At 39.1% G+C, this 25,428-nt stretch overlaps 2 protein-coding genes across 2 annotated transcripts; both read right to left on the minus strand.

Annotated features, from left to right (window-relative positions):
* Window positions 1-762: 762 nt before the first annotated feature.
* Window positions 763-11,243, minus strand: slc25a37 (solute carrier family 25 member 37). The gene is made up of 4 exons (XM_034692629.1): window positions 10,917-11,243; window positions 5,909-6,137; window positions 5,503-5,559; window positions 763-3,714 (listed from the first exon to the last, which is right to left on the minus strand). Exons 1-4 carry the CDS (start codon window positions 11,100-11,102, stop codon window positions 3,185-3,187), a joined length of 1,002 nt encoding a protein of 333 aa, XP_034548520.1. The 5' UTR covers window positions 11,103-11,243; the 3' UTR covers window positions 763-3,184.
* A 6,520-nt stretch (window positions 11,244-17,763) lies between these two features.
* On the minus strand, window positions 17,764-24,633 carry entpd4 (ectonucleoside triphosphate diphosphohydrolase 4). The gene is given in 14 exon segments (XM_034692060.1): window positions 17,764-18,984; window positions 19,595-19,756; window positions 19,886-19,971; window positions 20,436-20,760; window positions 20,839-21,005; window positions 21,556-21,686; window positions 21,784-21,843; window positions 22,131-22,234; window positions 22,375-22,525; window positions 22,680-22,742; window positions 22,745-22,884; window positions 22,970-23,167; window positions 23,927-24,046; window positions 24,427-24,633. Coding segments are annotated over 13 exon segments (1,830 nt in total). The 5' UTR covers window positions 23,935-24,046; window positions 24,427-24,633; the 3' UTR covers window positions 17,764-18,749.
* Between the last annotated feature and the right edge of the window lie 795 nt (window positions 24,634-25,428).

Genomic DNA, 25,428 nt, shown 5'->3' on the forward strand with positions numbered 1-25,428 from the left:
ATGTCACCTTATTATTCAAAGAAAGAAAAAATAAACATTTTCAAGTCAGCTTAATATTTTCTGTCCCACATGTTGCAAATTTCTGTACGTCTACCAAAGTATGTCTAGTCATATCATGTCCTTATGTAGCTTTTAGTCATTTTTAATCGTATGGTGCTATTTGTAATTTTTTTTAATTCTCTTTTTTGTTAGTTAGTTTGTTTGTTTGTTTGTGTTTTGGCTTCTCCTCTACCTTCTTATTTTGATTGTATTTACTATATTTTATTTTACTTTGTTTAATGTTGATCTTTTTAGGGAGCCTTTTTAACATCTGGCAAGGGACTACAGATGTAAACTAACCTTTTGGCTAATTCTGGAATATTTACAGAAGTGTTAATCAATATACATGGTGCTTTTAAATAATAAATAAAAAAATAAAATAGAAATAAATCTGCATGTTCAAATGTTGTGAACAGTTGTGTTCAATACCAACAGTATTCCACCATGTTCACTCTTCTGAATTTTTTTTTCAAAACAATCCCAGCTGACCTTTCTCTGTAATATGTAAATTAATGAACTGCCCGACTAGTCCGTTTTGCTGGATTTAAAATCTCTTCTTTTACTTAAAGAAGGCATTTTAACACACTGTTAAACTCTTGGTGGCTGTATCTTAATGTTAGACGTATAAAACGAAAGTAACATCTTAGAGATGTTAGACTCAGATTGAGACAGTACATAAAAACCACACAATGATAAAGATAAAAACAACTCACAACTACAAAAGAGCATACCTTATTTGCATGTTTATTTGGGCTCCAGTGTTACAAACTGTAGCAGCATTGTTACAATCATTTCATAGTTGCATGGTCAATCTTCCAAGCATTCCTGTTGTGGAGATGGCACACAGCAAAAAATATTATCAGAACTCCCACTTCTATCATTTGTGCGTTCATAGCATTCAAATATTTACATCATGGAAAATGCCACATATGATTATATCGGCTCATCTGTCTCCATTGAAATGTAAGCATCGAGTAGAAACACTACTTTGACGTAGGGAAGTACTGGACACAGACACAATTTGGGGATTAAAAGTGATGATAATGGAGACAGGCAGGCAGAGTGACTGACAGTGTAACACATGAAATCAGACACTATTCTGACCTGCTGATTTTTTACTTTAAAGTCAGATGAGTCACAGAAAAACCTAACTCTGATTAGATTTAGTAAGGAACAACACAGCTGTATGAGTCTGGTAAATAGGCAGCTTTTATAGTCAAGCTGACAAACCCTTCATCTGTTTATGTGAAATGCATTACTTTATGTAATCTAAACTGTGATGGATCATTAAGTGAAAATCTGGTTACATTGTAAATCTGCTTGCAGAGAGTGTCGTGTTTGCAAAGCCAGCAAATGTAAGCATTCAATGTTAAACAGATGTTTTAAAAAATCACACACGTATAAGAGGGGTACCCTTTTTTGTCAAGTCAAGGTATCCCACCAGGGGCAGGTAGTAAGAATTGTAACGCAACTCTACTTCTTGTCTTATATCTGCTGTTTTGTCAAGTATTTGAGTAATCTTAAAGTATGTTTGAGAAACTGAAAACAATAAGGCCGCAAAGATACCATCCAGCCTCTGAAGACTGAGGATATGTGTCACTTTAACAAGCAGAAATATTGGGGCACAAAGGTGGAATGATTCACAGCTGACAGGTAAACAGCATCGCCATGACAGGTTCAAAGTAAGATGCATAGCATATGATGCATGTCTTTGGTAAATCAAGTACTTAACAGGCATTTGAATGCATCGCTAAACGGTTTGTGGGACTAATGGAATCAGATGAACTCTCTGAACTCTACCAAAGGAAGAAAAACCCCTTAATCAAAAGCAAATAAATCTGGCTGCTTGTTAGATTACATCAATATCTGGAGGAATGTCTTGATTACTGAATGGAAAATAGAAAAGAGGCTGCAGAGAGCAGATCACACAGGAAATATGAAACTATAACAGGATGAGACAAAAATGGAAGGAATAGCAAAGATTACTTTCATGGTTTCAGAAAAAAACCTTATCCAACATTTGAAGTTGATAAAGTCTGCATTTATACAACTTATACTCTGAAAATATACAATCTACAACCTTTAGGTCAAAGGTCAATATGACACACAGACAACACAGGCCACTGTAAAGCTAAGATTTGGCCACTATCTCAAGTAACAGCCTTTTTTTCCATCCACCTTTGGACCTGCATCATTAAGTTCTTTATAATATATATTCTGTTTTTGAATACATATAAACAAGCTGCCTAATTTCTGCGACAGCTATGATTCTCTGCTGTTGTGCGTGATTCAGAAGCATGGTAGTGAGGTGTTTCACAAGGCAAATAGTAGGACCACATATCTTGAAACTTGGAGTGACAGAATGCCTCATGAAACTTTGCACTTAAAAAAAAGCTGTATAAAAAAAATAGAGCTGCAGCAGATTTTTCCTTGAACATGAAGTAAAGAAAAAACAGCGCTCAATGACAAGTTCAGTTCTGACCAGTAAAAACAAAGAACAGTGAATAGCGCCCTTTTTTTTTGCCATTACAAAAAGTAAATATGGAGGAGAAAAAATAATTCTCTGTAAAAAAAAAACAGAAAGCAAAAGAGGGAAATAAATGTGAAGCAGCGTTTAATATTTATGAGGCACTTGGAAAAACTGTTCCGTTGGCCGAGGAGTGAATGAAAGGAATGTGTTGTAATGTTTTTTTTTTTATAAATACACAATGAAATACAACAAACAAACAGCACTGTGGGTCTTCCGCATCCATAAAACACAAGCCTTGAAAAAGCTAACAAAATAAATAAAAAGCTCCAATATTAAGAACTATAAACATCATTCAAGACAACTTAATTATAGCCAAAAAAAAAAAAAAGAAGAGCACGGTTTGGAGAGTTGATAAGTTTGTGGAGTGAAGGAGGAAGGAGGAAGAGGACCATTTAATCCTTCTACATCTGTCCGTCTATGAATTGTTGTATCTGTTGCATATCCTTGTTGTGCAACTTCATCTCTAACATACGTAGACTTAAGAGAACAATAGGAGTGACACTGTTCACCAGTCCTTCATAATGGTGAATTACCTTTGAGACGGAAACTGATGTTACTTCCTTGGACAGACTTTCATCAGTTCCACTCGAGGCGTAGTTAACTCTAAATTTTCCATTACATGGGTCTGGGTCCTGTCTCCGATTCCAGCTGCTGTTTAGTCAGGAAGTACTTGAAAAACTCGTACACAGACCAGGCGATGGCAGTGGAGGGCATCTGGTAAATTATCCGAGCTTGGACCCCTTTAAAGAACGCCGGCATACCTCCGAGCCGGTACACAGTCCTGAAAGCATTCGCCATTCCCGAGAGGTGACCGCTGATGTTCATGGAGCTGAGCGCAACGTTTTCCTGTGTGTTAAGCAAAGTCTTACAAACGTCGAGAGGAGTGGTTATTGCTGCGGAAATGGCTCCTGCGGCCGCTCCAGACAAGATGTGGCTGCCTGGGTGGTAATGTCTGTGGGGGTTTAGCTGTTCCTGCATCAGCTCATAGGTGATGAAGTGAACGGCCTGGAATGGGATGTTCATGGTCAGCTGTGTGCTGTAGCTGCGGTAGAAGGCTCCAACACCCTCGGTACGCGTTAACGTTCGAACACAGTCTACAAGTCCTCGATATGGAGAGTTGTACATTTGCATCCTCTGCTTTATCACTGAGGGAGGAAACAAACAGCTATGTTTGCATTGTTTTACTCATTTATATATAAATGTATGCACTGTACACAATCATTTTCTCATATTTTAGAGATACGTTTAAAGAAAAGACCAAGAGCAGTACTACTGTGTCTATCTGTTGCTACCAGCTACCTTGATTTACTGCAGCTGAAACCTGAAAACAAACGTGGTAATTATTGTATATATAAGCCCTTTTTACACAGCATGTTTTGGGCAACATTATGCTGTCTGGCCATTCTGTACAAAGGTTCAAACATAGATGGGGATTAGGGATGTACACAATTAATTGATTATCGATTAATTGATTGTTAAGAAATTACTCGAAACATGCATTTTTGTTTTCAATTTTCCGTCACGTGGAACAGACATCATGTGGTCTCATATTATACTCGGCTATCAGGGAGGTGTTTTAAGTTTAAAGCATGTTTCGATCTGAATCAGCTGTTAAAGGTGTTACGCACAGCAGATATGCGGCTGTGCGTCAGGTCTCGATATGCGCTTTTTAAAGAGGATCAATACGCAACTGCTGCCAACAACGACAAGGACACGAAGGTTGACAACTTAAACAGGACATTTTAACCATTGGATACAAAGCCAACAGACTGGTGTGAATTGCTAGTACGCTATATTTGCAGAGCAGCAACGTCAGAGCCGTCTGGGCTTTTCTGCTGCTGGACTGATTATGAACCGGTTGCACTCCCGACTGACACTTGATCGAATACAAATGTTTATTTCTCTCAATAGGAACGAGTAGGCAGAAAACTGGACACTGTGAGTCTGAAGTACTTTTCTGTTAGTATTATGAGCCTTCACTTTATAAGACTATGTCCGCAGAGAATATTTTTATGAGCTTGATCGTTGATAATCAGTTAAACATGTACCTGTGTTCAATACAGTCACCTATATGCATTTTACTGCTGTAGAAAATATAATTTAGGGGGAAAAGACATATTTGGCCTTGTTTTTGACATAAGAATAATAATGGTTTTTTTTTTTGGAAATTGATTAATCGGTAATTGATTAACATTTCCAAAAATCAATCACGGAAAATACTTAAAATGTACATCCCTAATGTGGATGCATTGCTGTTTTAAAGTTAAACGAGCATACAGGGACAGAGCTGAATCTGTTTATATGAGGGGGTGTGACGGATCAATGACATATACTGTCAGTGACCCACCAGCAGCTCAATCAACGAGAAAGCAGCTAAGCTACAGCTTGTGCAAATGGTCAGCATGGCTGTACAAGCACCTAAAAAGAACCATTATTATTGCTGAGATCAGTGTGTAATGAATTGAAGTACAAAGTCACACTTGAGGGGGAATATAATGTTGTTTGATTTGATGTTAAAAAAAGGGTGATTAGGTGCTTTTTTTCTGGGTATAATTGCAGAATCCCTAAAAAAAAGCATCACAGTGCCGTGTACTCAAATAGGACTAGATACTCTACTGGCCTTTGCCTCATCTTCTGGCATAGATCAGTCCACATTTGGTGCTTTGGTTTATAAGCAGCAGGACAATGCTTGATGGATTGACTCAAAGGAAATCACGGTTTAGATCATACCAAATTATAACGAAATAATTAATAGTAACGTTTTTTTTTATTAACTTTTGGGACAAAAAGGTTCTGTACGGCAAAGGGGAATAAAAATATATATATATAAGTCATGGTTACTTTTCTGCTTTTGTTGACAATGGGGAAACAGTGCATATCAACAACTTAAACCTGTTAAGAGAGACAACATATCGTCAAACACGTTTCCTTACCTTCAGCTGGGTTCATGATGGCATCGTGGAGGACTGTGGCCACACTGCCTGCCACACCTGATGAATCATAAAAAAACAAAAGGAAATGTCGTCAAGTCTAAATAAAACTGTGTGCTTACAAGAATTGAATTCCTCCGTCATGGATATAAGTCAGACTTCAGTTGAGGTTGAGTTCAATTAGCATTTTTTTTCCTTGTGTTTTAATGCCAAAATAACTCTTGTTTTTATCTTTGCATCCAGCTTAGCTGTTTGAATTTTCCATGTTGGGACCTGGCTTCATCTTTGTAAACAGGATACGGCTTTAAAAAGGCTGAACTATACTCCTCCAGGCCGTGGTTGTTTGCCTGGTGTAAAAGCCTTTAAAGTGACTACCAAGTGATATGTGTTAAGACGTGGGAACTCGTACCGTTGGCTAAATGGCTGTTGCCACCACTCTGAATGACGTCACTCAGCGAGCGTTTGACCCGTTCGTAGCAGGCAAAGTAGAGCGCATGAGCCGGTCCAGCTCCCATCATGGTGATGTTTAGACCCCTGAGTGGCCTGAAGACCCCCTCTGTGCGGATGATCCTCTTCAGAGCCTCATACACACTCCGGTACTGAGCGTTTGGGTCTGGCTGCAGGCTCTGCATCCTTGTCTAAAAAAAAAAAAAAAAAGGGCACATGATATATAAACCTGTTTACCATTAGCTACCATGTGGTTAGATTTGATAGCAGTCATAGGATCCACGTGACCCTGAGTGGTTCTAAAGTGGGCACCTGGTGTGATCATGTATTGTTCACTGTCACATTGTTCTGACAGCAAGTGTTCTTGGCAGCACTGAGGTCCTGACTGAGTGATGTGTGTCTCTCCCAAGGTTGGTGTGGGAAGCTGTGGCAGCTCTTTGTTTAACTCGACCATGCCAAGTTATCTGTGCACCACAAAGCATGTTTTTATTTGTAAGGAGATGTGGGGCTGCTTCAGGAGATAGGCTGGGTCTATCTTCCTCAGCATGTTCCCATGTTTCCTTCCTTTGGATTAACAATAAAATATCTGTTACATTTCCGTTTGATACAGATTTGAGAACTCTGGGCACACAATTATTTGACCAGTTTAACTCTTGAAGTTTCTTTATTCACTTCATATCACATTGTTCTGAACTGGATTTTTATATTTAGACCACTTGATTAAAAAAAAAAGGGTAATATGTTCGTTCTAACAAAAATCTGGAGAATAAATAATGCTGCTTCCCAAAGACTATCCATACAATATTAAAACTAATTTTGGAAAGAGAAGATTATAAACCTACAAAATGCACCTCAAACTTTAATGAGGTAAAGGAAAAACTGTGGTTATGGTTTTTAAAAATTCCAAAATAATTTTCTTTGAAAGAAAGAAATTGAAAAATTGGTCCTTGCATTGGCACCGAAATAACTTTAAAAAAATATTTAAAATGACCACTGTCCAATTATATTGTCTAACTTTAATATCTTAAATATTAATATCAGTAGTGCTCTTTAAAGTTAGTTTTTGGGCTAATCTAACACAAAAATGGGATGCAATGTGTCTATCTGTCAAATAATATGTAAACATGATTATATAATAGAAAAATTAACAATTGGTTCTTAAACAGGATAGAACAGAATAAAAGGGTAAAATCTAATAAAAGCCAAGCAAACAATGTTCTGTAAGACAGTACTCAGTTGTTGAAGAGAGATAAACCTGTGGTTTCATTAAATGTGTTCAAATATAAGAGGCTGTAAAGATATATCTGACCTAGTCCAAAATATTCATCCAGAAATGTAAATCCCAATGAAATGATAAGCACTCAGTTCAGACATGTTTCTATTCTGAACAGAATCTTTTGTGTTGCTTTCTTAAACTCACTATTGTCTGACTCTGCACTGAAACGTTATGATAATCTACATCAACCTGTGACGCATCTTGCAATTTCAAGGAACTAACTGAGCTCTGGCGCTGTGGAAGTTTACTAATCAACACAGTAAAAGCACAACTGCCTACACACACCCTTTACTGTTTGAGGCTGATTTCAAGTGTGTGTAACAGCGATAAGATCCCACTCCTATGATCAGGCTACACCCTGACACATAACTGCTTCTCTTATTTACTGAGGGACTGAAGAAAACATAAAATCAATATGTTCTTAAACTGAGTGAAGCACTTTGAATGATCTTGAAGTAAGACACCAGTTCATAGTCATTGAACGCTGACTCCTGATTTAGAATCACGAATGGAAATAAGAGTGTCTTTATTAGAGTCTGTCTTCTGTGTTTGAATGTTTAAATACTGTACGCTTAAACTGTCACCACAAACAAGACAAAAAGGGAACCATGATCCGCTGTCTGTTTAGTGCGTGTCTATGATGGCTCTTGTGAAAACTTAGAAACTTCAAAAAGGAAATAGCAACAATGGTTTACGTAATAAAGACGACACAGGTATCTGTTCGGAAAGAAGACTTAGGAGACTATAACACTAAAGCAAAGATGACATAATCACTTCTTGCTGGGTGTTAATGGGATTGTCAGTGCCACCTCAAGATTATCAGAAGTGTCGAGAGGTGAGCCAAATTTTCAGAACAGCCCCACATTGTTAGAAAACAAAAGCTGAGCAGAAGAGGAGGATTAAAGGGGCAGAGTTCACAATCACTCCAACAGTTTGCTATTTGCTCTGCAGTCACAAGTGACATTTGAAGAAGCTTTAAAACAAGCCAATGACTTTTTTTTTTTTTTAAAGTTTGTGACCTTCTTACTTCAAATTCAAGAAATTCTTACTTCTTCTTACTTCTTACTTCATTTTAACAAACAAGTGAGTCTTGAATTTGCCAGACAGCACTTATACAGAGTGCAGCAGTCAGGGGAGGTTTCTGTGATTGAGCTCATGTGATCCACACCAAATGTTGGTATTACAAAGGCTGGTCCAACAATCGAGACTTAATTGTGAATGTATGAATGACATTAAACCACTTGAGTCCTTTGCTTGTTCAGTTATGCAGAAAGACAAAAAAACCTACTCGTGCATTGGTTTGTCTCTGTAACCTGACACGCAGCTCTTTTGTGGAGAGATTTCATCGACACACACGTCACAGGCTTCACCGGATTAGTGGTTCATTAATGTTCATGAATGTAAATGTTAATTAATCTACCGCCTCCAAAATGTTTAAAATCGAGGTAAAATAAAAAAAGGAAAAAAATGAGTTCCTGATTGACAAATTTAGCAACGGACTACTTTTTATTCTTACTATTGACACATCAGAGTTAACAGAGAAAAATGTAATGAAGCATTGATTTGATCTTTTAAACCTGGCCAGTTAAAGCTCCTGTGCAGAGCGCAGGTTTGCATACATATTGGTGCCTCTGTAGAAAGGAATTTGACCTGTGTGCATGTGCAAGTAGTGTTTTTAATGAGTCATCTCAACAGACAAATGCATCACCCATCAAGAATCTTTGTCTTGGAAAGCTTAAAGAAATAAAAGGCTTTTTCTGCAGCATGCAGGAAATCCCTTTTTCTGACACCTACCCCCTGGCAGCCGTTTCAGACATTAAATATAACTTAATATAACTGAATGTAAATAGGAATGGTTTTACTCTTCACAGTGATGGTCTTGCTTGCTTTTGGAGGTCATGAAGAGGCATTAGGTGGCGTATCCACGGCCGGCTTTTTTTGCGCCGGTAGCGCCCACAACCTCATTTTCTGAGCGCTTCTCGCCAGCGTTTACCGTTGCTGGGTAACGAAAGCGTCACGTCGTCACTTCTGCGTCCCGTCATGTCTGTTTTAAAAATCTCTCTCTAGTATGCTTCATACACGCTTTCATTCAACGGCACTTTAACATGAAACTAAAAATGTTGATAGAAATTCGTGTCAGAGCATCAGCAGCAGATCTAAACCAGGAAATCATATCTCAACAAAACGAGTGTGATGACTTTTCTCCTCTGCACAGACATCCGCCATTGTGTTGACAACATAGACTGTATAAAATATGGACGTAGTATCCGTGACATCACCCATTTGTTCCCGAGCGCTGTTCTGAAGCAAATCAATGGCGGCAGCCATATTGGAAATGCTGAACTCAACCAGGCATAGTGTGATGTAAAGAGGCGGAGTTTTAGCCTCACAGCTATGTGTTCCTGACCAGGAGTCAAGTCAGTCATGTCCTTATTTGGGCAAAAGCTCGTAATCTTAATATCTTCTGAACCGTCACGTCAGAAAAAAATTCACCTCCCGTACAGTGTGTGCCAATAGAGAGATTAGCTACGTAGAGCCAAGCCGTGTTCTGAACCAGGCTGTAAACATGTTTATTAATGCTGCAAAGATCGTCTTTTTTGAATTGGTGTCTATGTGGTTTCCGGTGTTTCTACAGTCAGCCTTAAGCGGATTCTCAATGAATTGCAGTTTAGAACACTAGCGCGTGGGCTTCATTGTTTGAGACCGGAGGTTGCCGCTTGGTTGACGAAGATGATTGTAGAAGTCCCGCCCCTTCTTGATTCTGATTCATCGTCGATCAAGAAGTGACATTGATGAGAGTGGCGGTGTTCCAAAAGTTGAACTATTTTCAACTGAGAGCGCTGAAAATGCTGAATCACATTGAGTTTGAACAGAAAATCAAAAACGCTGCCAGTGGACACGCCACATTAGTCTTCAGTCAGTTTCATTACAAGTTAAAAACTTCCCACAGGAGCTTTAAAGTAAAACTTTTGATTAGAAACATACAGTCCAAATGGGTTATAGTAATCTATTTTTAAAATGTTAAAAGAAACAACAAGAGGCAGTTCTGGTATTTTTTGAGAATGCAAAGCAGCACAAAAACACTGTAAAAGGGCATTTTCTAAAGAGTTGATGTGATGTTATGGTACCACGTTTGGTGTTGAATGAAAAGCCAGTTTGACGTGATTTACAGTCAAGCCAGTTGCTTGACCTTCACCCACCCTACGTCTGTCTAAATAACTCTTTGCTTCCTTGTGTGAGGAAAAGCCACTATGAATGGAGGAAACACCGGGATACACTTCACAGCAGGATCTCTAAAGTAAAAGGAAGAAAACTTGTTAAACCTTCACCTTGATGAATGTGTCTTTGGGTTAATTCAGGTTAAACTGGGTGTTCTGTAACCTTGCTGAATGTGTTTTAGGGTTGATTGAGGTTAAACTGGGTGTTCTGTAAGCTTGCTGTGTTAGCCAAGTTAATAGTTTTTTAAAACAAGGCTTTCCTTATCCTGTTTTAATTCATGCTAGCCTGCTGAACTAGTTAGTTGAGTCTACTTGAAACATGCAGTCGTGCTGAAACGGGCTAACATTGAGGCTAACTAACACATTGTAAAGCTACCGTGTGTTAGCAGGCGGTTTGTGCAGTTAGCAGTCTTCTGTAGCTAGTGAGTTCAGGAGCTTTAGAGGGGAAACAAGTGAGATCAGCCTGTGTATGTTACCTTGACAGAGTCCACGGGGTACATCACGGTGTGCTCCAGTATGCCAGCCACGGCTCCGGCTGTCATGTGGGTCGTCACTGAGACATGAGGTGGCAGGCTCTCGTAGTCTCCGACACCATCATCGTCTTTGCTTGTGATCTGCGACATCTCCAGTGTTACCACCACAGGCTCCGAGCTCAACTCCATGCGTGGTGAGCTCTCCCTGATGGTTTTCTACTCCAGATAACACTCAGGGAGCGGGAGAGGTGTCGGCAGCATGCACAACCACAACACCATCACATTACTAGTTCGTGGAGTTGCAGCGCCCGTGTAGCGTGACGTAGCACCTGAAGGCAATGATGGACCAATCAGATTCATGTATTCTCCAGATGGGCGGGCTCTGAGCTCGGAGTGACCAATGAGAAGTTCTCATGGTGGATTCCTCTGACACTTCATAGTCAGCCCCTGATGTCTATCCGTGCCTGTTTCTTGTTTCTTTGAATGAGTAGACCTAAGAGGAATCTGCACCTCTGCTTGAGTAGATTAGTATGTTCCGCTTCATTATCAGGCAGCGTTGTAACTCTCATAACGGCATGTTTGTTTCTTTGTGGAAGAGGATGAAGGCCACTTAAAAAAAGGGCCAATATATATATATATATATATATATATACATATATATTATCATTAATCTGAGAATTTATTTCTTTTTCTGACTTTAATCTCAGAATTCTGACTTTTTTTTATCACAACTTTGACTTAAATCTCAAAATTCTGACTTTTTTTCTCAGAATTCGGACTTAAATCTCAGAATTCTGACCTTAATCTAAGAATACTAACTTTTTTTCTCAGAATTCTGACTTTAATCTCAGAATTCTGAATTTAATCTCAGAATTCTGATTTTTTTCTCAGAATTCGGACTTTAATCTAACAATTCTGAATTTAATCTCAGAATTCTGATTTTTTTTTCTCAGAATAATAATAATTTAAAAAATGTTGACCTTTATTTTTTTATTTTTTCCAGTGTCCCTTACCCTCTTCCGTATTTTCTCTTGCCAGGACGTATATTGTTATTATTTTATATAATATATGGATCGAGTAACCGGTGCATTAGCATGTAGGCATCTTTGTAGTTCTGCATCAGTTTTAATAACATACACATGTATCGTGTTATGTTATTATTTATGCGTACATTTATATTAGATAATATGTGGCCTATTGTAAAATAAATCTTAATTTTCAACGTTTTTTGAAAATTGAGCTCATAAATTCATATAGTTGGTGAAATAATTTTACGTTTCCTTATTAAATTTGTTGCAGTAGAAATATTAACCCATAAGAACCCACACCCATTTCCCCTTTCAGGAAAATTATGTGTGTTACAGAACAGACCAAATGGACCACAAATAACACATTTCTAAACTTTTTTTTTCAATAGCACCCCCTTGTGTCAAAAATCTGAAAAGTGACAAATTTGTCACATTGGGTGTTTACTGTGATTTTTTTTCTTCATTTGAAAATGAATGAGATACAAACTTTTGTTGCTTAATAACCAACATTTGCATTTATTTGCATTTAAACAGAAACAATACCTTTTCAAAAGGTTTAATAACAATTTTGGCGTTCTCAATCCAGATTTTTAGGGCATTAGAGAGCAACTGAACAATAAATAACAGATTTACGCAGAAAACCTGCTAAAACATGTTTTTGAGAACAGTAAATAAAAGGACTGCTGAAAAATAACGTTTCTATTGCATTATCAGCACCATTTCTGAACAGTTTTTTCACAGTAACTTCCTTTTAGCAGATTAGCTTAGGCCAAATGGTATGACTTGAAGCAATTTCGCTCCTCTGTGAAGCAAAGACGCACGTCGCATTTCTCACAGAAGGTGGTGGTTGCATTGACCTTGCAGAGTTTGCAACGACCTCGTTTCTCACATTTCCCAGGCCAGTGTGCAATGTGGTCAGTTCGAACATCATCTGGAACTCCTGTACGGACTCTCTTGCGTGGTAGTGGTGGTGGAGATGGGCTGTCAAATGCTGGGCGCCCCCTCTGTGAATGCAAGAGAATCAGGCTCGTGGCAATCTCTGCTTGGAAGTTCCTTTGTTTCAGGGGCTTTCTGACATCAAGGAGTTTGCAGTCACGGCGGTAAAGGAACCATGCATTGACCAGGCCTAACATAATGGTTTGCCAGAACAGGTAGAGGTACCACCTCCGTGATCTCATGTGGTACTTGGTTCTTGCGACACATGCATCAATGAGGTCTATGCCCCCCATGAATGTGTTGTACTCCTGCACAATGTGTGGCCTGCTGACCTCCACAAATGCCTTGTCTGATTTGCTCCAGCGTCAAGCTTTGTCTTGTGGGTCAATGGCACAGTAAGATGAGATCAAGGTGACCGATTTGTTGTCATACCACTTAACAATGGCCACTTTTCCGTCCTTCTCCACCCTGGCATCAACGGATCCTCTGCCTCTTTTAGCAAGACTTTTCTCATCTTCAAGTTGGCAGCCAGCCAAGCGATTGCTCCGGAGTGTTCCAACGAAGTAGATCCCTCGCTGAAGAAGCTTGAGCACCAGTGGCACTGAAGAAAAAAGGTTGTCTGCAAATACTTTGTAGTTTTGGTTTGATGGGAGCGTTTCACACAGCTTGACCACAACATCACCTCCCATGCCAAGTAAGGTCTTTTCGCCAGTGCCACCTTGGTACACTGTAAAATCACAGAGGATTCCTGAGGAAGAGCAGCGGCCCCAAATTTTCAGTCCCCATGGGTGGGGCTTGCCCTTCACATACTGTCTTATTGGACTGTGTGAGCCTCTGAATGTGACCATCTGCTCATCAACTGAGTTGTGCTCCTCTGGAGTGACATTCAGGCATTGTTTGCGGAACATATCGAGCCATGGACGGATCTTCCAACACTTATCCCCTGCTTGCCTGTTTGACAAATCAGTGTTGTCGATGAAATGCAGGTGTGCTAGCAGGGTCTGAAAACGGTTGCGAGACATGTAGTCAGCCACCATGGAACATCTTGTGTCATTTTCCCAGTATGCACGATTCCCAGGCATTTGGCAAAGGCCCATACGCAGATAGAGGCCAATTAGTATTTCCAGTTCTTTCACAGTAGTGTTAACATTGCTGTGCCTTTCTGATTTTTGTACACTGTACAAGTTTGTTTGTTCCTTCAGTAACTGGAGCATTTCTGCTGTGATGAACTTTCTGAAATACTCCAGAGGAGTATGGAGAGTGTCAGGTAGACTGGCATCTTCTCCTTTGAATGGGCAATCAGGTGTTTCAAAAGATTTCTGCCTCCAGGAAAATGTCTTCTTCTCTTCCTTTTCTTTTCTTTGGACAGTTGTTGCTTGCTGCCTCGGGTTCACGCTTGGTTGCTGTTCATCCAAATCACTTGATTCGCCACTGTCTGAATCACTAGAGCAACTTGACTCTTCAGTCTCAATCTCTTTTTTGTTGGGGATATAATCAGGGTCATCAGGATCTTCATCTGAGCTATCTTCACATCCCTCAAAATCACTGTCATCTCCAGTGATGATTTTCAGAGCATCCTGAAGACTGTATTGCTTCTTTTTATCCATACTACAATCAAATTTCAATGAAATTGAATTAAAATAGGAAAAACATCTTACTTGTGTGTGTAACTAATCAAAGTTCTCTATAAATGCTGACTTACATTTTTTGGGAAAGGCTTAAAAACTTTTGCATGAAAAGTTTCTCAACATATTTTTATGAACTAATTTAATGAATTTAAAAAGAGATTTTTTGTTCATATTTGTATGAATATTCTTTGGCTTCAACTGTAATGAATACATTGGTTAACAATTATTAATTTGCTCAAGTAATTTAGCAATATTCTACCATTTTCTTTGATTGTGACAAATATGTCACATGGGATTTTCCATGATAATTTTAGGAATAAAAGCCTGATGTGACATATTTGTCACAGCGATTTTATCTCTTCTTGTTTCATGTAAAGCTTTCCAAAAAATGTATTTAAAACTGGTCTAATGTATGACAGAACATGTTAATTTAACAAATTCATAATTTTTTGGGGTTGAAACATACCTTTGACACACAAATCAAGCTTTCCAAAATTAGCAAGATCTGACTCATGCATTAGCCTGATGCACAGTCATATTGGAAGTGAGGTCACTGGCACAACAATGAAGGCAGAGTCACATGACTGCAACAGGAAGTTGGGTAGATGTCACTTAGGGACTTTATGGGAAAAAAATGAAGATTTAAGCATTTTGAAGACCTGCCCACAAGGCTTAAAGGGGCGGAGACACCTGTGTCACGGTGGGTTCTTATGGGTTAAGTTGTACTAAAGTAAAAAAAAAAAAAAAACTGTAAAATAATTTAGCATATATTTAGTGACTTATCATAATATTCTGAGGTAAATATTTTGTTGTCTTTGGAGTCGAACTTATATATGACAAGTTGCTTTTTGCAGCTTGTCATCATTTGGTTGTTGTTTGATTTTATTTGCTTGGAATTGTCAAGTACATATGTTTTATTTAAAGTGGAACTAGAACTACAGAGAGGAAGTGATGACTTGCTTAAGTTTAAAATTCTCAAAAAAAAAAGCAGGAGGACACAACCTTACAGGTTCAAGGCTTGTTTGATGAAGCTAGTAGAAAAGCCCCTTGACTAGTCATTCCAATGAGGCTAAATGAACGTGTATGCTCTTTCTCATTACATGTCTTATCTTAATAATTTATTGTTTGTTGTTTGCTGTGTCATCCCGTCTCTTGTTGCAGGCCAGAAGTTTAAATTTCACCTTGATAACCAACTGGATGCCTGTTTGTGTTTAGGTCTCATTTGATTCAGCAGAACAAGCTTTAGATCTTAACATTCAGTGCCTCTGTAAGTTAATCTACTCTTCTTTTTGTTCTATACAGAGAAGCATCTGATCAATTTAGTTTCTTCTGAGTTTGTCAACTTTGTGATTGTACATTTTTTGTTTGATCTGTTAATCACATTATTTGTGTAAAATCTAGACTATCTCGTATCACTCACCATTGGCTGAAACATAAGCTGTGCACACACACCACACATGAGTGTCTTTACAAGCGTGTCAACCTAGTAGTGTTGCACGTCAGTGACTCAGCATTTTTGGAGCCTGACCCATAGAGCCACTTGTTCGAACTGTTTTCCTACAGCATAACCGTCTTCAAATAGAAATTACACCTGTGACCCTAAGCCCTTTCACCTGTTAATCCAGCATTAATAACCATTTTATCATACACTACATACTTTGAGACTCTGTTACATGTTTCTGTTCCATACTTTTAACGATATGACTCAATAGCTCCAATATGATCTTTGTTATCACACATTTAGAATGAAGTACTTTAAACATGTTTACAGAGAGAATATATTCTCATTAGTTAGCTATAAAATATTGATCAGGTTATTTTAATGACATTTGCAGTAATTGATACACAAGTTGTTTAAGTTTTCCACACCTAACACAAGCACGAGAAATAATGGATGACTTAAAAATTGAGTGATCCGTCTCTCTATTTGCCATGAATGTATAGTGAATAATTAGGTGTACTATTATACGACAGCAAATAACCCTAAATTTTACATTTCAAATCATCACAAGCTCAGTTTTTCTAATCAGAGTAGTCTTGCACAGGTTTGTAACAAAGGAAGGATGTGCTCCAGCGGTGGACAGTAACAAAGTAAATTTACTTGGGTACAATACTGAAGTACATTTTTTGAGTATCTGTACTTTACGTGGGTATTATGTTTTGAGGAAACGTATTACTTTTACTCCACTACATTCAGAAGACAATTATTGTACTTTTTACTCCACTACATTTCCATCAATGCTCTAGTTACTCACTACTTTTGCTTTGAAGTCCGCTCATGAATTTCCTTCTCTCTTTTGAAATCTGATCCCTCAGACAGTAAAGTGTGTTTGTGTAGTTCTGTTTGTCTCAGTGGTTTAGGCATACCTGTATATCGTGCGTCTCCACGGTTGAACGTGGAGCAAACACAGAGCAAATTTCACTCAGATCAGGCAGTTCATTTAGAGGTGGTAATGATGGCTATAATTCTCCACCTGAGCACTCAGCCATATCTTCAGCCCATGTTAGAGGTTATTGAAATGAAGAATGATACATATCATTTGAAATGTTCTTCCTGTTTCCCACTCTGCCCAAACATACAAAAATTCACTGTCCAACCTGAGAAAGTGTGTTGAGCTATGTAACATTTGTTTCATTCCAGATGAACATTTCAAACTAAGTTGTCTATGCTTGGAGTAACTTAGTTTCTGTTTCTATTCCATGGTATAGTTTGTAGAGATTTCAAGTAATGGTTTCAAAATAAACATGATGTAACAGAATGTACTCCTATGTATTCTTGACTGCACACATGCTTTATGAAAATACAAAGTTTTTAGATATTTTAAAAGGTACTTTGAATACTTCAGTACTTTAACTCAAGTAATAATTTGACTGTACAACTTTCACTTGTTTTGGAGTAATATTTGACCAGGAGGATCTATACTTTGACTTAAGTAATGAAGCTGTGTTCTTTGTCCACCACTAGCTCTATCAACACGTATCTCAGGATGCCACTGCACAGCTAGAACAGATAGTTAAACTGTGTTCAGTGCCTTGATGTGAATGTTTGAACATTGATGAGTTATTGCAGCATACAAGACTGGATTGAGGCTCTCATACAATACTCTATATCAAAACCCATATACAGATCAGCTCACCTTTTCTGTGCCAGTGTGTTGTTATTGTCCTTCAAAATCAAAACCCAATTCAAGGCTCATTAAGAGAATTACACACAATGCTTTTTTTTTTCTTAATATAACATGAATTGCCAGACAGGTGTACAATAAAACCTTTATTTCTGAAGTTCAATGTGACATTTATTTAGCAATCATCTGTGCAAACATTTTCCCTAGCAGTAGACTATTTCCATATTAAAAACAGGGCGTGTGCGCTCATTTAAATTCCCCTCACAGCAGTGACAGAACGGCTTCTGAAAATGAAGCTCAACGTAAATATGCAACAGTATCCAACTCCAAGGTCAGACGTGCCAAGACATGAATTTCAGCAGGGCTTTAATTAAGAGTGATTGGTACTCCTGATAAAGGAGCAGCACACAGTTTTGGAGCGTTTCCCAACAGTGACAAGACATGTATTGCACTGATAGAGCCGTTAAAAGGCTACTCGTTTTGTTGAGGCAAAAACAATTAAGGACACACACACACTCAAGCACACACACACATCAGAAAGAAAAAACATTCAGTCTGAAAAAAATAATCCTTACTGCATCTAAAAGTGCTCCTTCTACTGATTATAAATCATATTGCATTTGAGGTTCTTGCAGAAATGGTCATCTTTGTACCATTTGACAATAAAAACAAAGATAAGATGTGATCATATATATATAAAAAGGCATAAATAAAAGGCAATGCCCCATAAATTACCCCCTCAGTAACAAGTTTAGACTACATATTAATCTGGGCTAGGATTTTAGCTAGCAGGCAAGGTACCGTTTTGTTTTTCTGTTTAAGAAATGAAGTAGAAGACACCTGGAGGCAGTCGCCTTTTGATTTTATAAACAGTATGTGGCAGGCAAGAACATGATTTCTAGAGACATCTTAATACTAACAAAAATAACTTAAACTTATTAATGGCTCAGATAAGCCTGATGACTCATACAAATGTTCCTCATTTTCCCATTTGTCAGTCATCTGATCAAACTCCCAATAGGAGGAAGTTGCTTTCAGAAGATGACTTCAGAGAGAAAAGGAGTGACAACTGGCTTTGGAAAGTCAGACATGCTGTCCAGACGTTATGCCCTACAAACATTAGAGATTGATGGGGAGTGTTGGCGAACCAATGCCCTCTTCCAGCCACGTTACAGCAGAGGGGCTGCAGCGCTGAGCTGGACGCCGATGGATGCGGCGGAGTCGCAGTAAGTACAGCATAATGGACAACAACACAATGAAGAAACAAGCCAGGAACAAGTAGTGGTTGTTGACAAAGGAGAAGCTGTGCCGCCAGTGAGAGTGCAATCCTTTCAGACTTTCTTGCTGGATGTCCCTGAAGGAGACAAAAAAAAGTAACACATCTGAAACAGGCACAGAGATACAGAAATCCTGCTCAGGACATTTTTAAATGTAAGCAGTCTTGATCTGATTGAGGATCTAACAAGCACCCCAAATTAAACCTGTCAAACTGCAGCTTTGAACAAAGTAAGCTGATCAGTAGCAATTATTTTTTGAAGATTAACCCCACGTGAGTTTATAATCTGATATGAATTGATTTTTTAAGATTAGTCCACAAATAAACTGCTATAGCATGACATTGAAAGATACTAGTTTTGGTGAACAGTTCGAGTTTGTCATTGGCTAAGATTTTGATAAAGTTTAGCTGCACAGGAAGAAACATGTTTGAGATCAGGGAAATCTCTTAACTTGTATTAACATCCTGCTGCTAGAAAGCTGTACTATGTAACCCTCAGTGCTCTGCTCATTATAGAAGAGTGCCATTATTACAGGGGATTAAACACAGGTCATTCCATGAACAATCACTGGTTATGGAAGAGAAAAAATCATACGACATGGTGTTTAAGAGAATAGTCTCTGCTGGCAAACATAACTTAAAGTTTGATTAGTAGAAAAAGGCACATGGGAGAGGAAATCATTCCTACCTCAAAGGCAAAAAGCGTGTTCTGTAAAGAATAGCTCCAAGAGTCCACTGGACCTCCTTATCATAGACCAACAGAGCAGTCTTCAGGTTTTTATAGTTGGCTGGGAAAGAGAAGCCTGAGTGTAATACTTCATACATCCACGCCGATTTAAAACACTGGTACCTGCAAGAAAAGAAAAACATAAAGTGGCTGTTGAATATTCTTGTCCCTACTAGCAGACATCTTTCTCTAGGGTGTGGCCAACTGGTTGGTTGAGGTTTCGAAATGGAGCGGTAATCCTGTGAGACTTACTTCAGTCTGTGTAGATCAGCGTGTGAGGCATACAGGCCAGAGTCAAAGCGTTCCCTAAGAGTCTTCCACTGGGTGGCACAGTAACTCTGTAAAAGGTTAAATAACCAGAAATATCAAGAGAAATGAATACTTTAGTAATCTCTGTTACTCTCAAATGATCAGACTTTAGATCTACAGCAGCATTATACTGACAAAATCCAAAGGCCAGTACAAATTTAGCCAAATTAATATGTATTTTTAGAATGCTGTATGAACTGTTATTAAAAGCAGCTTTGCCATTTAAAAAAAATTAATAATCCAGTTCTCCAAGCTTTGTTGGAAGCAGAAACACAACTCTGCAAAACATAAAACACACTCCTCTTAAATTCCTTCAGTGAAGTGGTATGTGAAACCGTTTGAGGAAAAACACCGTCACATTTTGATGAGCTATTTGTCAGACAAATAATACCTGTACATGAGCAGAAAGCAGTTTTAAACACAGTACCAGGTATAAATCAACCTCACACACTTTAACAGAGCAAATGTGATTAATTCTATAAAATGCATTTACCTTGGCAGCTTGAGAATATTTAGACGCGTTATAATCCCCGCCCATGCGCAGTACATCCTCCGTGCAGTAGTAGAACTCCGAGAAGCCGTAGAACTGACTGTTGTTGTAGTCTATCTCCGGCTGGTAGATCCCACTGAGGGAGGTTTGGGTCTCATTGGTGCGGTTGAGATACGGTTGGAGAATTTGTCTACACAGGTTGAAGTCTCCCGTTCCTCTCAGATGGAGCTTCTGTGTCGGTGGGCCAATCTCATCCTGCAGGTCTGTAGGGAGACACGGGTCCAGGAGGGGAGCCTCTGCTTTCTCACCAATGTGCTGATCTACGAGCCTGGATGAATCAGTAATGAGATGTCAATAAAGGCAGCGAAAAGTGGTGGGAGGTACTTCAATTAGATTGGTCTCTCACTTGTTTTTGGTGGCAGTATTCCTGATGAGGGTCTCCTCATATCTTTGGCGTGCTGCATTTCCTCCAAATCCCAGGAAGGTGGACACATAAACACGGTAAACATGCTCTGTTCGATGTGCGTCACAGCCCAGGTTGAACTCGGCCAGTAAATTCTTGGCAACTTCCTCCTAGGGGGAAAACCAAAATCAGTCCGGGAATAATAACACCCTAATAATACATCAATGCTTATTTATTGTTTTTTTAAGATAACAGGGGTGAAGACATTCATTTATGAACTGAATACCGTTATGTCTTGTTTAAAGTATGTGAGCTAAGTCAATGTTTAATTTATAGAAAATGATGGTGGTGTAAAGAAATAACCATGACAGTAAAAAGTCAAGCATTGTACGTCAAACCTGTTACTGAGCAATACATGTCTATAACACATAAAAATACTTGACAGGGACGACTTCCATTGCATTTGACAGTCTCTACTCGAATGTTTTCAAGTAAGAAATCCTGCTAGAGTCATGCAGCAGGCTTACAGTATGCCTTCAATAGTGATGAATGGAGAGCAGACCATCTCCATGGGACAAAAATGGTGCATACAGGTTTAACCAGGGAATGAAAGAGGTTGAAAGGAGGGAGAAGAACAAAGGGTGAGTGGCAAAAACACAAAGACAGCACAAAACAGAATTGGTTGTGGATAATAACCTGCTGTGGAGAAGCAAAGCTTACAGTTTTGGGCACTTCATATGCGATCTGTGTGGAGACCCCACCCATATCCAGAACACCAGCAGTCCTTTTCCTCACCAGCGCCTCCTGCTGATCGCTGCCCGGAACATTAACCTCCACTACCGCTTCCCCTTCTTTGAGGACACGGAGGTGACAGAGTCAGTCAGTCAGGGAGGATATGTGTACAAATCTTAATTGCACACTCGACATGCACCATGTTTGGCTACTTACCAGTGTGCACATGGTTGAACCTTCCAAGGACAAAGTTTATTCCAATCCATGCATATACACCTGCAGCCAAAGAGGACGTGTTTTTAAACTGTATGTAAACTTTAAACCACAGAGTCAATCTTGCACTACTTAACTAAGATCTATGATGCAGTGGAAAATCTTCATACAACCGTGTAAGAATTTGAAAATGTATGTCCCACATTACTGTCTTGTAGGAGAAATGTTTGAAAACACCAAAACGTCACTGTGAGATATGAAAATCCCCAAAAGTTTAAAAGTAGCAACAAGTTGTAGTAAAGTAAAGTCATTTTTTGTACCTGTTAACTCCTATTTTTCACATTATTTACCTTCCTGTTTTCCAGAAATGACTTCCACATGGGAGTCAGAGAAGAGGAAGTTGAAGTGGACTGGGATGTCCGTTCTCAGATCCTCAAGAAGCGCTTCTTGTTGACTAAGGAAAAAAAAGTATTGGATTTTTTTCAGTGCAACTTGATGCGTCTTAAACCTGACATTTCTTGCAGCTACTTTTATATCTGGAGCTTCTAGAAATATTGTGACTTTAAATTCAGCATGGTGATCATGCAACCGTACCTTTCAGGAAGGATTCTCATTCCAGCTGTGCACAGGATGTACAGAGGTGTTTCTTGGTGTTTGTTTTTGGGGATGTGTTGAGCTGCAAAGCTCAAAAGTGGATAAATATAATCGCTGGCTTTCTCTGGTGTTTTAGCCAATTCAGAGATACCTACAGAGGAAAAGGAGACCAATAATATGGCTTTACACCATCTAACAAGAGACCTTATCATCATATCTCTGGCATAACATTTGATAATTTCACAAAACTGAAACAGAAAGCGCTCTTAATCTTACAACAATGAGAAAGGGACTTTGCATCATACCTGGTTTAATCTTCATGACCACTGGCTTGCGGTGTTGATCTCTCATTTGCTGAATGTCCAACATTCATGAGGATTACCGTTGTGCCGGGGCCAGCAGTACACAAATACTCTGGAGCCACTGCTGCCACAGTCCACCACCAGGCCATAGTTTAGGTTGGGATTGTTTGTGTCTGTTGCATCTATATCAGTCACCCTTGCCAGGTGCCTTTCAAACAAAAGAAGGATTGCTACAGTCATGTTTAGGAGTTTTTATTCCTACATAAGCATTGTGGAAGAAACTATTAATGCACCTGTGGAAGTGATTCTCTTTTCTGGTCCAGCTGGAGGCCCCCTGTCCAGAGACAAGCAGCAGGTAGAGCAGTCCTATGAGGCAGAATACCAGGCCGATGAAGAGCAGCTGTCTGAGGGAGGGGATCAGGAGCCGAGGAAGAACCTGGGATGGCAGACTGAAATGCCACGAGGCTGGGAAAAGGCACGAAAAGCTGATCCTGTCAACAGATGGAAGAGAGGAAAGAATGAGCAAAGTGTGCCTGTAATTTCACAGACGAGTGGGATTGCCAACTGTCCCGTATTAGCCGGGACATCCCGTATATTTGGCTAAATTGGTTTGTTTCATACGGGACCTCAATCGTCCCGTATATTGATTATTAACTCTTGTAAATACAGCAGACTGCACTCTACAGATCCTAGATCAGATAAAACAGCAGTGGCAGATCATGTGCCAATCACACCACCTGTCATCCAATCACAAAGGATTTTCTCTCTGATGGCCATTAAATAGTCAGACTCAAGAAACAGATGCAACACAGAGCTGATCAAAAATGAACTTCAAATATCTGTAAACTGTGACTTGTCATGTAAGGACTTCTCTCTGGATGTGCAAAAGGACAAAAGACTGCTTGAGTCAGTCAAGAGCAGCAAAAAGTATCCATGGAGAAAGTTCATTTGGTGAGTCATACTCCTCTTCTGTATTTAATTTTTCTTTTGCCTGTTTTTTGATGCAAAGAGCCAAATTGTGGTTTCTTTGAGGTTTATTCATATGAGGTTACATAATGATACAGTAAGGATTAAAGGGAATATACACACTTTCTGCATTTCCAGTTGAATCAGAATATGAACATACGCTGAATTCACACATTATGCTCACACCACCATGGCACCAGTCCCTTATTTGGTACTGAGAAAGTTGGCAACCCTACATACGAGAGACACATGAACCACATTCCCACAGACCACAGTAGACCAACCTTCCCATGATGTAGGGTGCCTTCAACCTGTTGGATTATCTCTTAGGATCAGTCTGCTGAGGGAGGGACGTGTGGTTCGTTCAACGGCTCCATCCCGATTCCTGTACCTGTCATTGTGACCTTTAGAGATGAAATTATAACATATAAATACTTTCATGACAAACACTTGTACGGGAGAGGCCTGATGTTAAACGATATGATCTGACTACAAAGCATAACACTATGTTCTCGCTCCGTGTCGACGCTGTTATGGGTCATCTAAACGTAGAACAGCATTAAACAAGACAATCACACTGGAGAGAAGCACAGCAGTGTAATAAAACCCCAAATGTGTGCTTACATCAGCGTTTAACAGAGTCTAAAGAGAGCCAGTCCCCTAATATTACGTGTTACACTGTAGAAGCGAGCTATGAGACACCAATCTTACACATTTTCACTCACCGCCACTCACACCTAGGTGAACTTATATGTTTGCAGTGTATTGCTGATTTGATACTTACTAGCAAAGAAGTGAAAGTCCCCTCTGTTCAGGATATAAAGACATTTCTGAGCGGCCAGATGCTAACCTCTGGCTAATGTGTAGCGGTGTGGTATGTGGCAGCAGCAGGTCTCAGGTTAGTGACGTGTTGTACTGACAGAAGTTTGTTTGATTTTTATCACCGCGTGGCCCGATTTACAAGCAACCAGACCGGCAAACTCCACACCGCCCAACATTCTTCTTCTTTGCCATTAGAAGCTGGTAGAAATCAGTTGTACGTCGCAATACCGCCACCTACTGGGTGGACCGCAGTACTGTCCTCTGATGAGGAGAACAACAAACACACAAGGAAACATACAGTTGTGCTCATAAGTTTACATACCCTGGCAGAATTTATGGTTTCTTGGGTAGTTTCTGTTGTCTTTATGATATAAAAAGAGTAAACACAGTTGATTGATACAAATTTTGCTTCACCCAACCACTACCAGAATCAGAATCAGAATCAGAATCAGAATCAGAATCAGAATCAGAATCAGAATCAGCTTTATTGGCCAGGTATGCTTAAACACACAAGGAATTTGACTTTGGTAAACTGTGCTCCCTTTGTACAAGGCATAAGAATAAGACCTACAAATAAAATAAAATAAAAATAATAACAATAACATCAGCTATAAATACAAAAGAACAACAAATATGACTAATAGGCATGACTAATATGTACAGGCTAAAATAATATGATAAAGTGCAGTGGTGAGTAGCAGTAATACGGTAAAGTGCAGTGGTGAGTTGCAGAGGTAGTTTTTACATTATAGAAATAGTAGTTAAATAATACAAAAAATAGAAATATGGAATTCTGCTTGGAGAATTGTTGCATTGTATATTTACATGTGTATTTACAGAGAGTATTTATCTGATAGGTATGACACTGTTATGGTTTAGTGTTCATCAAAGTGACAGCCGGGGGGAAGAAACTGTTCTTATGGCGGGTTGTTTTGGCGCACAGTGATCTGTAGTGCCTGCCGGA

The sequence above is a fragment of the Notolabrus celidotus genome, chromosome 9, assembly GCF_009762535.1.
Source record: "Notolabrus celidotus isolate fNotCel1 chromosome 9, fNotCel1.pri, whole genome shotgun sequence".
Classification (NCBI taxonomy): Eukaryota; Metazoa; Chordata; class Actinopteri; order Labriformes; family Labridae; genus Notolabrus; species Notolabrus celidotus.

Coding starts and splice junctions, on each gene's coding strand:
- slc25a37 (XM_034692629.1), bottom strand. CDS start 11,102: ATGGAGTTGAGCTCGGAGCCTGTGGTGGTAACACTGGAGATGTCGCAG. Junction 6,138..10,916: donor ACCCCGTGGACTCTGTCAAG/GTAACATACACA, acceptor TTTTTTTTTTAG/ACAAGGATGCAGAGCCTGCA. Junction 3,715..5,502: donor CATCATGAACCCAGCTGAAG/GTAAGGAAACGT, acceptor TTCCTCCCTCAG/TGATAAAGCAGAGGATGCAA.